Source organism: Onychomys torridus, chromosome 1 (genome assembly GCF_903995425.1).
Source record: "Onychomys torridus chromosome 1, mOncTor1.1, whole genome shotgun sequence".
Taxonomy (NCBI): domain Eukaryota; kingdom Metazoa; phylum Chordata; class Mammalia; order Rodentia; family Cricetidae; genus Onychomys; species Onychomys torridus.
Genome location: NC_050443.1, coordinates 166,402,639 through 166,418,677, shown reverse-complemented (window position 1 = coordinate 166,418,677; position 16,039 = coordinate 166,402,639). Strand labels below are relative to the sequence as shown.

Genomic DNA, 16,039 nt, shown 5'->3' with positions numbered 1-16,039 from the left:
AAGCATAGTGCCAAAGGCTGTGGAGGAACAGTTAACATCACCACTGAAGGCAAGCCTGAACAAATTATGGCCTGTTTTTGTGACCCAAATCTAAGAATAGCTTTTACACCTTTGAGGGTTATGAAAAAGAAAGCAAGGACATATGACTCAATCAATCTGTGTGGTCCATAAAACCTAGAGAAATACCCATTCTCTAGTCTTTTACAGGGAAAACAAAACTCAACTTGCTTTACACTTGGGCCAAACTGTTTTCAGTGCCCAAGTCAACTTCTACTCACATTCTGCAGACTGTGTTATTTCCTCTTCTATGGAATCAAAAGGCACATGGAATGATCAAGAACCAAATTAGAGGAGCCACGGAGTCAGGCTGAAGGTCATCTCACTGCCTTTGAAAGCTAGCCAAGCAGAGGCCCTAAGTTGACCTCTGACATTAATGCCCCTTGCAAGACCAGAAGACAGGGTGCTAATGACAGTCCTTCTTGAAAGGGGCGTGTTTGTAGCCAACCAAGGCCTGGAGGTGCCATAGGTGGCCACTAAGAAACAGTCAGTGAAGTGTGAATCAAAACTTTCATCAGCGTCTGTAAAAAGAGAACTCTGAATGCATTGGCAGGACATAGTTGCTCATAGTGAAATCAAATATACAGAGACAAATGACTCTGACGTTGAAAATGAAAGGCCAGTGTGTTCACACTAGCTGCTCACTCTGATTTCTTTTGACAGTTGTGGTGGTGGGTGTTTCTGTGGGCCTTGACCATGATTGCTGTCTTAACACATGAATGCTATTCTCTCCCCAAAGCCGAAAGACGATATATATCCTTTGCTTCACCCAACTATGCATTGCTGGACTCCATCAAGTGACCTGTATGTTGGGTGTGAAGAGGGTCATCTTCTGACAATTAATGCAGAGACCTTGAAGGTGACTGTGCTCCAGAAGGCGGAAGAGATAACACTTCTGGGTAAGAAACTGTTCTGCTTGTCTAGAAGTACAGCTGTGGGGTCAGCCTTGCACACCCTTTAAGATGATGTTTTGTGTATCAAGTCTTTCCCACCAGCCAGCTCCCAAATAATGACATTGAGACTTCTTATTAGTTAGGAAAGCTTGGCCTATAGCTTAGGCTTGTTCCTAACTAGCTCTTATAACTTAAATTGACCTATTTATATTAATCTACATTCTATCACATGGCATTACCTCTCTTCCATCTTGCATTTCTTGTTTCCTCTCTGTTTCTCCAAGCTTTTGCATGCCTAGATTCCTCCTCTAACTTCCTCTCTTTCTTTAGAAGTCCCGTCTATACCTCCTGCCTAGCTATTGGCCACTGCAATCCTTATTAAACCAATCACAACTATATATCTTCATGTTGTAAAAATATCCCACAAAAGTTTTGGTCCTGGATTTTCTTCTCTTAGAAATATCCTGAGGCCTCTTTAGTTTGGCCCTCTATTACCAAATACTGTGGATACACCTTGTGCCTAAACACTGTTTACCAAGTGTTAATAGTCTCCTAGTGTTCTGATACTGCTTTACATGCTCATGTCATGAAATCCTCAGCACACCATAAAAAGATACATCTATGGCTTTATAATATATGAGGTTTGAAAAGCTTCCTCATCTTCATGGGCCAATAAGATTTCTCAGCAAGTTATGGTGCTTGCCCCAAGTTTAGGTGCTTGCCCCCAAGTTTAGGTGCTTGCCCCAAGTTAAGGTGCTTGCCACCAAGTTATGGTGCTTGCCCCCAAGTTAAGGTGCTTGCTCCGCCAATCTGGGTTTGATCCCTAGAATTCTCGTGGATGGATGGAGTTGTCCTCTGACTTCCACATATACAGTGTGGCACACATATCCTCCCCTCCCACCACACATGAGCTCAAACCCAACAAATTTACGTTCACATAAGCTGTGGGGTTGACACCAGAATCCAGGCACTAAGGCCTCGGACTCCCCAGTTCTGATCTCCAGTTCTGCTTAGTCAGCCTATCATGTCTTTTTCTGTCTTCCATTCCTTTCAAACCCACTTCCTGTGGTAGCTGTCTCTAAATCTACCGTCTATCCTGAAGGTTTAAAACAAACCCCTTCGGTGTGGTTTGTTACTTCAAGGACCACCTTATCATCTCTCCCTTACATCCAGTGTCCATTCTTGGTTCCATCAGCTGTGGCCAGTGTCCCACAAGAACCCACCCCCCACCCAAGTATGGGCTCTGGGGAGGGAGCTCCCTGGGGCCAGCTACTCAGTGTGGAGATCACAACCTATCACCACAACTCAAATCTGCACTGTGCACTCTGTCATCTAGCTCATCTTTTCATACCTTGATTTTTGCAATAAATATCATTTTTCTGACATTAATTGACATCCAGCCCCAAACAAACAGCTGGTGACCATCCAGTTGTCCACGTTGAAGACATGTGTTTAACACCCAGTTCAGGGTTGGTGCTGCCCTGATGTCCCGCCTCCGCCCTCTGGTCCTCGATGCCACATTGACATCATTTTCCATTGGCCCCAGGATGGGTTTTGCTAACCAGTGTTTCTTCCTGGTGCTTCACAGATCTGCCTCGTGATCATTCTCTTACCTCTTCTCCTCTCCATATTACCTGGTGTCTGGCTCAGGTATCACTCCCTCTTGCCAATTTTCTACAACTTCAGTATCTCTCATGGGCTCCCTCTCCCAATCTCTGACTCACACTTCCTCAGCAAAGCTTTCCCGTGTGCCCCTCCTCATTGTGACTGGCCCCAGCCCTCTTCCTCTCTATAGAGGATCTGCAGTGTTGCAGTCTCTGCTGGCTCAGTCCATCATCAGGTCATTCCGCTTCCACCTGTTTGGACCGCTCATCATTCCTGTGCTCTTTGGCTGCCTCTTGTAGTTAAATTTGTTAGAGACGTCCATTTCAATCTGGCCTACTCACTCCCTATGGATTCTTCCCGCCCCACCCCAGCCTTCCCGCACATTAGGAGCTCACACTGGAGTACCACAGGCTCTGTGACTCAATTGGAGTTTCACCGTGGGCCTCTCTTCTCTCTTGGCCATCAGCTAGCTGAGGTCACTGAGAGGCTTGCGTCGCTCTTTAATTCTACTATAGAATCAAGTGGCCTCTGCAGGTCCTTGCAGAATGAATGATACAGCAGTGCTTCTCATTCTGAAAACCTATCACATTTCTAGTGTCTGTTACATGATTAAACTTAATCATGTTGTCTTAAACATTGTTCAAAATTTCTTTCCTGCATACTTTTTTTTTTTTTTTTTTACTGTGTATTATAAGTGCTTTCAAATACTTATTTATCAACCAGGTGTGGTGGCACTGTAATCCCAGCACTCAGGAGGCTGAGGCAAGTGGATTACAAATTTGAAACCAGCCCAGATTACCAAAAAAGGCATACAAACAACTCCTCCCTTTTTTTTTTTTTTTTTTTTTTTAAGCAAATACGTATTTTTTTTTCCAAGTGCCACTAACTATAATGTAGAAAGCACCAGTCAAGGGGAAGTAGAAGTTACCTATACTATAAGTGCATGGTCACACAATTTCCATCCTCTAGGGACATCAATATTATTAAATACAGGTTGGCAAATAAACATATCAGGGGACTCAGAGTATATAGACATCCCTCAAGTGGGGTTATGTTAATCAGAATTGTTCATTTGCAGATTAATTTAGCCAAAGTTCAGGAAGGGCGTCCTTAGAGTAGGTGTCTGTAAGCAGCAGACCCCTAGAGCAGACCGTAAGACTCCAGTGGCAGCTGGCTTACAGAGGGGACAGCTGGGCAGTGGGCAGTGACTGAAGGGAAGGCCGGATTTCCCAGGAGCCAGCAACATCAGACATGTTCTGTGCATCAAATGAACATTTTGATGGATGCTGTCTGAGCCCTGAACAGTAACTACTGTATCTTCCTACATAAACTGCAACACAGTGTAGTTAGAGTTTTCCTGCCTGGCCCACAGTCAGGACAAATCTCTCTTACCTGCCAGTCCCACAGTCGCTCAGACCCAACCAAGAAAGCACACAGAAACTTATATTGTTTATAAACTGTATGGCCGTGGCAGGCTGCTTGTTATCTACCTTTTCTATCTTAAATTAACTCATTTCTGTTAATCTATACTTTGCCACATGGCGTGTGGCTTACCAGTGTCTTTACATGTTGCTTCTCATGGCGGCGGCTGGCGGTGTCTCTCCCCAGCCTTCTACATCCCAGAATTCTCTTCTTTCTTGTCCCGCCTAAACTTCCTGACCACTGGCCAATCAGAACTTTATTTACACAGAGCGATATCCACAGCAACACAGTTTTGTTATTTCCTCCCCAAAGACAATATTTTATTAATAACAAGTGTTCCTGAAGAACTTTTTTTTCTAATGTGCTTTATTTATTGATATAAATGTACATGACATAAAACACACAAATCTTAAGTACACAGCCCAATAATAATATAGTTTTGATTTCGTGGGTCTTTGCCACCAGCCTTTCCCAATCCCTGGCAATGCCCTTCTGAAAACAGAAATGCATTTGCTATATGGTTCTCTAATGTGAGTGCACAGATCGCTACCCTAGGCCTCCGACACAGCTTGTCTGACTTCTGCAGTTACTCCTTCCCACCCAGCTCTTGCTGTTCGTTGTTACTCTTCATTATACTGTCTAATTTCTCGTTTGTTATTTCCCCAAAGATGAAGGCCAGCTCATCAGTCCGTTCACGCTGGTGTACCAGAAGGATGGCATGCTCGCTTCTGGAATTGTAATGTATTCCATTTCTCAGAATTCCTTGATTCAGGAAAAAGCAGAGTCTCCTTTGTTGCTGCTTATGTTTATGAGCCATATTTTGGCATGTTGGATTCTTTCAGATTAGCAATTACAGTTGTTTCCTTGTTAAATTTTATGATAAAAAATTTACTAGGAAAGCTTTCTATTACATGAAAAAAGAGAAGACAGGTAATGAGTAATCATGTCTGTGTTGTTGCAAATAAACAAAAGTGGGCTTTAAAAATCCACTGCTGTCCCTCCCGCCCAGGGGGAAAACACCCAATCCTCTGCAGCCCAGACTGCCTGTCTCTCCAATAGTAAGGTGGGTTGTCAGATGTGAGCTCAGGTCTTTTGTCTGTTAGCGTTGATAATGAGATTTGGTACTACTAATGTCCATTTGTTTGGACAGATGGAGTTAGCCACAGCTCGTACCAGGCACCATGCGAAGTGTATTATTAATCCTCACAACTTAATCAGGTAGAAATTTGACATGCTCCTTAGACAGGTGAAAGTATCACATCTCATAGCAGTCAGCAGAACGTGACCCTGGATCATGCACCCAAGCACTGTGCTTTTACCTGCTAGACCACACAGTCCCAGGGAGTTTGAAATGGGGGGCAGATCACATGTTTCCACATAGCTGTAATCAGTGTCATCAATGATAAGACTGGTGACAGCATCCCATGGAAATCTCAGGTCTAGTTGAAGCTGCCCCAGTCCATTCTTAGCTTTGTCACTGCCACAGGTCACCTTGAGGCCAGTGAGGCAATGGCATCAGGATGAAAGGCTTGGTTCCACGGAGCAGAAGCCTTCTCAGCCTCCATGCTTACAGTCCACTCACACTTCCCTTCCTGGAGTTTTTAACAGAAAATTGCCTCCCGTTTCCTACATTTAGTTTGCATTTGTGGCCTTTAAGACTCTTTTCTTCTTCAAGGCCACTGTCCTTGTCCTGATGAGGGTGGAGGAGGATGAGGAGCTTGGGGAACGCAGCTTGCATGTCTCTCCCACCACCCAAGTCTCAGCCATGTGAAGTCACATCTCTTAAACATGTTAGTTACAATGAGGTTCAACCTAGAAAACGATGGCTACCTTTCCCCCAAATCTCTTAAATCTTGTAGAAATAACTCACATTCCTCTTAGAATAGAAATCATTCCATTAAGTCTATTTATCAGCAACTGGTTGACCAGCCATTTTCTTTAAAGATTTATCTATTTTATGAATCCCCAGGGGAGTCTTGGCCCTGGAGGAGATGGGAATGGAGGGGAGGGAATGGAGGGAAGTTGGGGTGGGGGTGGGAGGGGGGGAGGACAGGGGAACCCATGGCTGATGTGTAAAATTATAACACAAATATAATAATAATAATAATAATAATAATAATAATAATAATAATAAAAAGACTTATTTATTTATTATATATACAGAAGAGGGTGCCAGATCTCATTACAGATGGTTGTGAGCCACCATGTGGTTGCTGGGAATTGAACTCAGGACCTCTGGAAGAACAGTTGGTGCTCTTAACCTCTGAGCCATCTCTCCAGCCCCAACCAGCCATTCTAGCACTGTTTTGTTAAATGGAAAAGTAGACCTAAAGTAACTAAAAGGCACATTTCTACCTTTGCATCACTCTGGTGCTTAAAAAAAAAAAAAATGTACATAGTAACAATTTAAAAACACATTTAGGACACAGTCTAGGAGAGAAAACAGAGCCAGGCAGTGGTGGCACACACCTTTAACCCCAGTACTGGGAAGCACACACGCCATTAATCCCAGGAAGTGACGGCTGGGTGGAGAAAGGTATATAAGGTGTGAGGCGACAGGAACTAAAAAGTCTTTCGGTTGAGGAGTCCTAGAGGTCAGAGGTGGCTCGGTCCTTTGTCTCTCTGATCTTCAGGCACATTTTATTAGGGTACACTACATATCACCACAGACGAAAGCCCTTTGAAATGAGAGTTAACACACACTCGTGCAAACTCCACTCATTTGTCCTGCCCTCTGCACAGTGAAGGGCGTGGTTAAACGCAGTCCGAATTAAAGGGACAGCCCATTCTAGACGCAAACACAAATGGTACTCTCAGACAGGGGAGGGCCGCAGTCCCTGAGCCTGACTTGTCTGATGACAAAAGTGGACTGTGTGTTGGCAAAGGCTGACTTAGGGTCTGTCTTCTTGTCTTTGGTCTGTAGGATGGCTTGATATACTCATTCACCATCAAAGATTCAAAGTATCAAGTGAAAAATTTTCTTGAGGTTGATGGACCAGTGGCACATTTGATGTTTTCCCCTAGTTATAAAATGTTGCTGATTCAAACGGACAAGGTACATTATATAGTGATTCTGGATGTGGTCTTCAGACACTGTCAGTGTGATGGGGATGAAGAACAGGGTGTGTTGTATAATGAGTCTCTTCTCATCAGAACTCTATTGCAAATGGAAAGTATCATGTGCACAAAGACCTGAATCACAATCCTAATTAGTCTGTTTGTTTGTTTGTTTTTTGAGACAGGGTTTCTCCTTGTAGCTTTGGATCCTCTCCTGGAAATCACTTTGTAGACCAGGCTGGTCTTGAACTCACAAAGATCCACCTACCTCTGCCTCCCCAGTGCTGGAATTAAAGGTATGCATCACCACTGCCCGGCCACAATCCTAGTTAGTCTTAACAATAAAAACCGGGAGTCAGATATCGAGGGTGAAAGCTTAAAGATTAGAGAAGCAGAGCAGCTGGCCACCAAAGATTTCTACCTCTATGAAATCTCAGGCCAAATGTGATCCTGCCTCTATGAATCCTCAGACTGAATGGGCCAGATCCTGTTTCCATCTGCCTCAGATTCCTGTTTCCACCTCTCTAGTGCTGGGATTAAAGGTGTGAGCCACCACAAACTGGCTCTGTTTCTCTTTTAGACTAGTTCAATCTCATGTAGTAAAGGGTGGCCTTGAACTCCTGATCTTCCTGCTTCCTCCTCCCAAGTGCTGAGATTAAAGGTGTGTGCCAACCATTGCCTGGCCTCTATGGATAGCTGGTGGCTAACTCTGCCCTCTGATTTCCAGGAAAGTTTTAGTTGTCAGAACACAAACAAAATATCACACAACATAAGACCCAAATAAAAAATAGATGTTGGTGGGTCAGTGGTGGCTCATGCCTTTAATCCTAGAACTTAGGAGGCAGAGGCAGGATGAGCTCTCTGAGTTTGAGACCAACCTGGAGGCTGGAGAGATGGCTCAACAATTAAGAGCACTGGCTACTCTTCCAGAGGACAAGAGTTCAATTCCTGGCACCCACATGGCAGCTCACAACTGTCTATAACTCCAGTTCTAGGAAATCTGATACTTTTATACCAATGCCCATAAAATAAAATTAAATAATTTTTAAAAATAAAAAATAAAGACCAACCTGGTCTACAGAGCAAGCTCCAGGACAGCTAGGGCTACACAGAGAAACCCTGTCTTGAAGCCCTGACCCCACTATGGCCCAAAATATGTTCGTTTATGTACACACACCCATAGAGGAAAGAGCAAATATGATCAAGGGTCCTGCGTGCCCCCCCCCCCCCGCCAGAGCCCCAGCCCCCTTGGCCCACCACCTTGCCTTCCACGTCTCTCAGCTGTCTCTCCTTTGCTGCCCTCATTTCCTTGCAGACTGCCCCCCTCCATCATTGAGCATCTTCCACTCCTCCCACTTATATTTCTGTCCTATTGGTAACTTTGGAAGAAAGTTACCAACTAGAACATAAAAATGTCTTGAAATATAGATGTCACTATATTGGTCACCCATCTACCTATATCAGTCACTCCAGGCAGGAGAAGTCTGAGCTCTGATTGGCCAATCAAATCTCTATCTACCCTTGGACGTTGGTTCCAGTCAACTCACCCAAATATGAGTTCTGTATGAAAAGAAGGTTGAAGAATTGGTGTGGAGTTAAACAAATGACTTCTGAGTTATATAGTTAGGAAGACCCCTAATTTACAAAATGACTCTTACAAGTCAAGGTTACCAGTCCTCTGTATTGTTAGGAACAACATTGGCCTATGACAAATGACATTAAATATTTTGGTTTTAAATATGGGACATCAAAACAATGGTATTATGTTTTATACATAAATGAAAAAACTTCAATATCTGTTAAGAACAAGAAACTATTTTTAAAAGTATCCTAATAGAAAAAGAAAATACAGACAAAACTACTAACACACACACACACACACACACACACACATACAACAACAACAACAAAGGAAACACTAAATGAACACATCTGGGGGCCAGAGAGATGAGTCACAGTTAAGAGCACTGGTTGCTCTTCCAGAAGACTCTTATTCCATTCAAAGCACCCACAAAGCAGCTCACAAACACTATGTAACTCAAGTCCCAGGGTACTTTCCCTCTCTCCTGACCTCCATGAGCACTAGGCACACATGTGACACACAGACATGTATGCAAGCAAAACACCCCACGCACATAAAAGAAAAAATAAAGGTTAAGAAATTAAATGAACATACCTGACAAAAGACTTGACATGGAAGGTAGATGAAGAGATTATTGAGAATATTGCCTAGACAAGTAGAATGGAAGAAGGTCCAGAAGAAAGAAGAAGAGATGTCAATTATACAGTGAAAAATAGCATGTCTGATTGAAGTCCTGGGGTGGGAAGCAGAGGTAATACTTCAGGAGATGCTAACATGGCTTTCCAGAGCTAATAAAGAGAGAAGTTCACAGATTTAAGGGACACAGTAAATTCCAAAGTAGGGACAGAATGACATCCACATTTAACAATTTCCAAGATGACTCATGTCTTTGAAAAATGAAGACAAAACCTTTTTAAGAATTAAATGAGTTAAGAAAATTCAAATACATTTTCAGACACTCTAACCAAGAGTGCACCAGCAGCAGGCTGTTAATAGAGAAAAACTCTTAAAATCAATGTACTTCACGAGAACAAAGGGAAAAAGATCCCAAGTAGAAGGTCAAAAAAAAAAAAAAAAACAAAGAAGCAAAGAAGCAAAACCCAACCATGTACTTTGACAGCACATCTAAAATAGCAAGGTCCAGCGAGATAACAGCAAAAGATACTATGCACCATTCCTACACCAACTGGAAGGAATATGGTGGCACTCTGGTGGCATTCGACGAATAAATCCTCAGGGTGAAAATCATGCAGAAGATGAAACCCCTTATTTTCAGATGGTAGAATATGAAATTTACCAGAATGTATGAACATGTAAAATGCACAAGTACCTAACAATATAGCCACAAATATACATAATACATGATGGAATGGCTAGGAGAAACCGAGCAGATTTTTAATAGCTTCTCTACACATTGATGGAGTGCACCATGTGTTCTCTACATGTGTGATGGAATGAACAGTGTATTTTTGGCATAGCAGTCAATACAGACAGAGCATTTCTCTCAGCCACTCACAGCCCATGGTGGTTTCTCATTTTGAATAAATGCCCCAAACACCGTGCTTTAAATGACCCTTCACAACATCGATTCCATATCCCATCACTGACCTTATGGCCCACATGATTGTCTCATGCTGTGTTTATTGATGCATTAAGTCGTTCACTCATTGAAATGAATAAGATTTCTACATTTTAAGTTTTCAAGGACCTTGTTTAAGTCTGTGATTTCCCATCATCTAGTCTCAAACAGTGTGTTGCACACAGTGGCCATTAAATGAGTATGTGTTGAATTAATGACATGTGCAGTAATTATAAGATATGTTTTCTTTTCTCTGTGGATTTTTCAGGGGACTGTTTATACCTACACATTTGGTGAAGAGCCCACACTAGAGAAAGTCCTAGAAGCCTGTGATGGGAAAGTTCTGGCAATGGACTTTGTCACACCTGGAACCAAACATTTCATGGTAAGAAATGGTCTCCTGGGACACTGCAGGATCAAAGCTGTTGTATTTCAAGGTTTAAATTCCTATCCACATGAACTGAGTATCTTTAGACCAACTCTCTGATAGGCAAACTTTTTCACATTCAGAGAAAGAGATATTCTGAAGAGCCTATATCAAAGAAACTGGATGAATAATAACATTTGAAAAGTGGAAGTTCTGGGACCAGATGGGTTATCTAGTGAATTCTACTAAAAATTTAAGGCAAAAAAAGAAAATACCAATTCTCCACAATACCATATCAAAGTTCTAAGCAGAACAAATTCTCCACTCCTTCTCCAAGGCTTCCCTTTGGCACCCAAGCCAGAGAAAACACCACAAGAAGAATAAACTGCGGGACACTCTCTCTCCTGAGCCCAAAGACAAGCATCCTCTATTAAATACTAGCAATGCATAAAAACAATTACCTACCTCAGGGTGATTTATTTCAGGTATGAAACACTGATTCCACATTAAATAATAAATTAGCGTACTCCATCAGATCATGACTAAGCATCATAGGCCAAAGAAGAAAAATGATGTCATCATATCAGTCAGTGAAGCACTCAACAACATCTGTTACCAACTTATAATAAAAATATTCAAAAATAGATAGAGAGGTTCACTGTAGTAGGTATATCTACAAAATACCTAACTCCTAATCAGTATCACACTGGAAGCCTGAGCTCATACAATACAATTTTTAAAAAAGAGTAAAAGGGATTCAGACTGGAAAGAAATAAAACTGACTCTGTGCTCGGTGACATGATTGCCACCAAAGAAAGTCACAAACAATCAGCATGGACCCTTAGTACCGGGTGACCATCGCAAGGCTACAAGAGAACCAGTTAGCACAAAAAGAGATAAACTGTTTTCATACATACCAAACAATGAGCAATTAAAATCTGAAGTTAAAAACACAATACTGTTTATGTTAGTACCGATAAAATGAACTAGGAATACATCTAACAAAAGATAGGCATGCTCCATATGAGAAATCCACAAAACCCTGACAAAGGAACCAAAATGATCATCTTCGCCTATGGAGACCTGTCACCCTGACACAGATAAGAAGCTTCAGTTTTGCTAACATGTCACTTCTTCCCAAGTTGAGCTACAGACTTAGTATAATTCTTGTCAAAATATCAGTAAGTTATCTTGTAAAAATTGATTGCTTGTAAAATTTGCATAGCAATGCAAAAAAAAAAAAATCAGTAAACTATTGCAGGAGGTCTCAGTGCAACACTGAGAAACAAATACAGCCAGGGCTGGTGCTAGCATAATCAAGACTGGTGCTGGTGACAGAATAAAACAATAGATGAATGTAATAGAAAACAGAGCCCCAAAGGAAGCCACATGAATATAATCAACTGATCGTTTGTTGTTTAAAACTTCATTTTGTGGAAGGGTCTTGCTGAGTTGCCTAGGCTGGCCTTGAACTTACAATCTTCATGCTTCCACTCCCCAGTTTGCTGGGATTATAAGTAATTGCCACCACCATGCCTAACATAGTAACTAACATTTGGCAAAGTAGCAAAGACAATTCAGTAAAAATATCATCTTTTCAACAGAGGTGCTGAAACAACTAATTTCTGCATGCACATGACCTCCAATGCACCCATCATGGCAGGTGCACACTCATACACACAAATAAATATAATTTAAATAGTTTGAACCCAGATGTAAAAGTTATACTTTCCAAAAAAAATCAAAATCAACTATAGACAAATGTAAGTGCAAAATTATAAAATTATTAAAAGAGGATGAAAAAATCTGAGTTACCTTGGGCTTGGTAGTGAATGCTTCAACTACAATACCAAGTACAGTCTATGGAGGGAAAAGTTGGGAGGTTACACATGAATGGATGGTCTACTCTGTGAAAGATTTCTGGAGTAGAAAGCCCCAGGCACACCCTCTGCTAGGGGAAGGGGAGCCACAGCTGAGAAAGGACCAGGGTCTCAGCTCTGCAAAGAGCACTTGGGAGTCAACAGTAAGTGAGAGTGCACACTGGTACAGCCACTTTGGAAATCAACATGGCAGTTGATCTACCTCGAGATATAGTTCTGCCAGTCTTGGGCATATACCCAAAAGATGCTCAATCATACCACAAGGACACTTGCTCAACTATGTTCATAGCAGCTTTATTTGTAATAGCCAGAACCTGGAAACAGCCTAGATGTCCTTCAACCAAGGAATGGATAAAGAAAATGCTGTACATCTACACAATGGAGTATTACTCAGCTGTTTAAAAAACAAAACAAGCACATCAGGAAATTTGCAGGCAAATGGATGGAACTAGAAATAATCATCCCGAATGAGGTAACTCAGACCCAGAAAAACAAACATATATACTCACTCATAAGTAGATATTAGCTATAAAATAAAGGATAACCAGGCTACAATTCACAGACCCAGAGAAAGTAGGTAACAAGGAGGGCTTAGGAGGGGGATGCTTTGATCTCCTGGAAAGGTGAAATAGAACAGATTTTCTGGGTGGACTGGGGAAGGTGGGGATGGAAACATGAAGAATCAGATTGGGGGGATGGGGGGAGTCCTGAAAGAGATGACTGGAAAGGGGGCCATTTTAGGGTCAGATAGAAACAGTGCAAGGGAAACTCCCAGGATCTACAAGGATGACCCCATCTAAGATTTCTAACAATAGAGGATAGGTAGCCTGAACTGGCCATCTCCTGTCACCACAGGTCATCTCCTGTACCCAGGCAAGACTTCCAATAGAGGGACTCCAACTCCCAGCTACATAACCTTCAGCCTACAATCTGTCCTGCCTACAAGATGTGCCTACAAGATGTGCTGGCATAGAGATTGTGGAAGTAACCAACCAACGATGGTCCAGCCTAAGACCCATGCCGTGATATTGAGCCCACCCCTGACACTGCCTAGGGTGCCAGGACCCAGAAGCTGAAAGGCCCAGAGACCTAGGATAGAACAAACATGACTGGAAAAAAAGTCAATGAAATGATTCCTAATAATATTGTGCTACACTCATAGATTGTTACCTAGTCCAATTGTCATCAGAGAGAGAGGCTGTACCCAGCAACTGATGGAAACAGATGCAGACCCACAGACAAACATTAGGCAGAGTATGGGGAATCCTGAAGAAGAGAGGGAAGGAAGGATTGTAGGAGGGGTCAAGGACATCACAAGAAAACCCACAGAATCTACTAACCTGGGTTCATAGGAGCTCATAGAGACTGAACTGACAACCAGGGAGCCTTCATGGGACTGACCTAGGCCCTCTAGAAATATGTTACAGTTGTGCAGCCTGGTCTTCTTGTGGGGCTCCTAACAGTGGGAGCAGGGACTGTCTCTGACTCTTTTGTCAGCTTTTGGGAAACTATTTCTCATACTGGGTTACCTTGCCCAGCCTTACTATGAGGGGAGATGCTTAGTCTTACCACAACTTGATATGCCTTGTTTTGCTGATATCCATGGGAGGCCTGCCCTTTTCTAAATAGAAACAGAGGAGGAGAGGAGTGGGACAGTGGTGAGGGTCTGGAAGGAGTGAGAGGGGAAACTGCTGTCAGGATGTAAAATAAATAAATATAAATCAATAAAAGAAAGAAAGTGAACAACTTCATTCAGAAATGTGCCAAAAAAAAGTATGACTAGACTCCACACTAAAGAAGTCATATGGACGGAAAATAAGTTATGAAAAGACACTGGAAACATCGTCCTTACAAAATGAGACACCACTGCCTGTTAGGAGGTCTAAAATCTAAAATGCCGGTGATGACAGAAGGGTGCTGCAGAGCAGCCGAAGCACTCATTCTTGCATGTCGGCACGGCCGATTTGGAAGATGGCTTGTCAGTTTCTTTCAGCACTAGACAGGTGCCATATGCTCTGGTGGTTACACTTCTTAACATTTATCCAAATGGGCTGAAAACACAACACCACCCAAAAATAAGCAGCATTGTCCATAATGGCCCAAACTTAGTAAACAACTGAGGTGCCCATCCACCAATGAATGGAAAGACTGTGGAGCAGTCATACAATATGCTGTTGCTCGGTAATGAAAAGAAATAAAGCTATCAAGCCACCAGACTTGGAAGGTGCTAAGTGAAAGAAGCCAGCGTGGAAAAGCCTACATGCTGTATGAATCTAACGGGACAGTCTGGGAAAAGCAAAGCCACAGAGACTAAAAAAGATCAGCAGTTGTCAGGAATGTGGGGAGGGAGGCAGGAACAGACAGGGGACTTTTTAAGGTGGAGAAACTGACTTCTGTATATACAGTGCTGGTAAATGCATGTGACTATAAGCTCGTCAAAATTCTCAGAAAGAGCAACACAAAGATTGAAGGAGCCCTGGTGTAAACTGTAGATGTTAGCCAGTAACTATCAGTGTGGACATGTATGCTGTAGTCCATGTTCCACTCTGATACAAGCTGTTAACAACAGAGAACTTGGGGGAGGGGGTCCACTGTACTTACTGCTCAAACTTCTATAGTCCTAAATGTGCTCTAACAGTAAAAGAATTTTAAAAGAACAGTATATAATTTCCCGTTTCAGGACTTAGTCATTATCATTAGGCAATAGTCCCACTGAATTTCCAGATTTTTATTTAAAGTAGATTGTGGGGAAAATGTTTACTTTATTTTTATTTTTATGTGTGCAGGTGTTTTACCTGCATGTATGATTGTGCACATATATGTGCCTGGTGCCTGCAAAGGTCAAAAGAGGACATTGGATCCCATGGAACTGGAGTTACAGAGGGTTGTAAACAGCCATGTGGGTGCTGGGAATCAAGCCTTGGTCCTCAGGAAGAACAGTCAGTGCTCTTAACCACTAGACCATATTTTCTAGTCCCTTATTTCACTTTTCTTAACCTGGTTATGATATTTAAATTGTATTAAAGATAATTTATTTTGGCCTGCCTGTTCTTATTGCCTGGGCTGGCTGAAGACATCCACGGGCCTGCCTGATGCCACAAGGTGCTGGGCAGGTAGGCACCATTATCATCAGCAAATACATGGTAGAGAAACAGGAGAGAAGGAGAAGCAGGCTAGTTCATGTGCTGTGGAGAGAGGCAGAACTGAAGAAGCTAAGGTGGTGAGGAACAGGCTGATGTGGGTGGCCTGCTTGCCTCCTGGGGCCATGGTGACATTTGGGCCCAGGCTGCAGCTGAGGGCCATGTCTGGGTCCATGGTCCTATGGCAGTCAGGATCTGTATTGCTAACTGTGGCTCCTGTTACCACAGGGAACCATAGGAACCAAGCATGTTGAAATCTGAGGGCTGTGCTGAGCAGCACCTCCCTTCCCTGGCCCTGGGAGAGCTGGTCCTGCCCCTCAGGAGAGAGCTGGCCCCACACTGGAGATAGCCCCACCTCTCACCATGGGTATTGGAGCTGGCCTCAATGGCATGGGCATAGAAGAGCTGGCTGGGCAGAGAAAGCTGGCTCTGTCCCTCACCTGAGGGGAGTGGTCCC

The 16,039-nt window shown here is 42.8% G+C and overlaps 1 protein-coding gene across 3 annotated transcripts in view; it reads left to right on the top strand.

Annotated features, from left to right (window-relative positions):
* The window catches only part of Cfap43 (cilia and flagella associated protein 43), a 100,970-nt gene that overhangs the window by 20,654 nt on the left and 64,277 nt on the right, over window positions 1-16,039 (top strand). For all 3 annotated transcript variants that reach the window (XM_036171992.1, XM_036172000.1, XM_036171986.1), the window contains exons 6-9: window positions 797-956; window positions 4,646-4,713; window positions 6,901-7,032; window positions 10,464-10,580. In XM_036171992.1, the coding sequence (XP_036027885.1) occupies window positions 797-956; window positions 4,646-4,713; window positions 6,901-7,032; window positions 10,464-10,580 (477 nt within the window). The remainder of the gene's footprint in view (window positions 1-796; window positions 957-4,645; window positions 4,714-6,900; window positions 7,033-10,463; window positions 10,581-16,039) is intronic.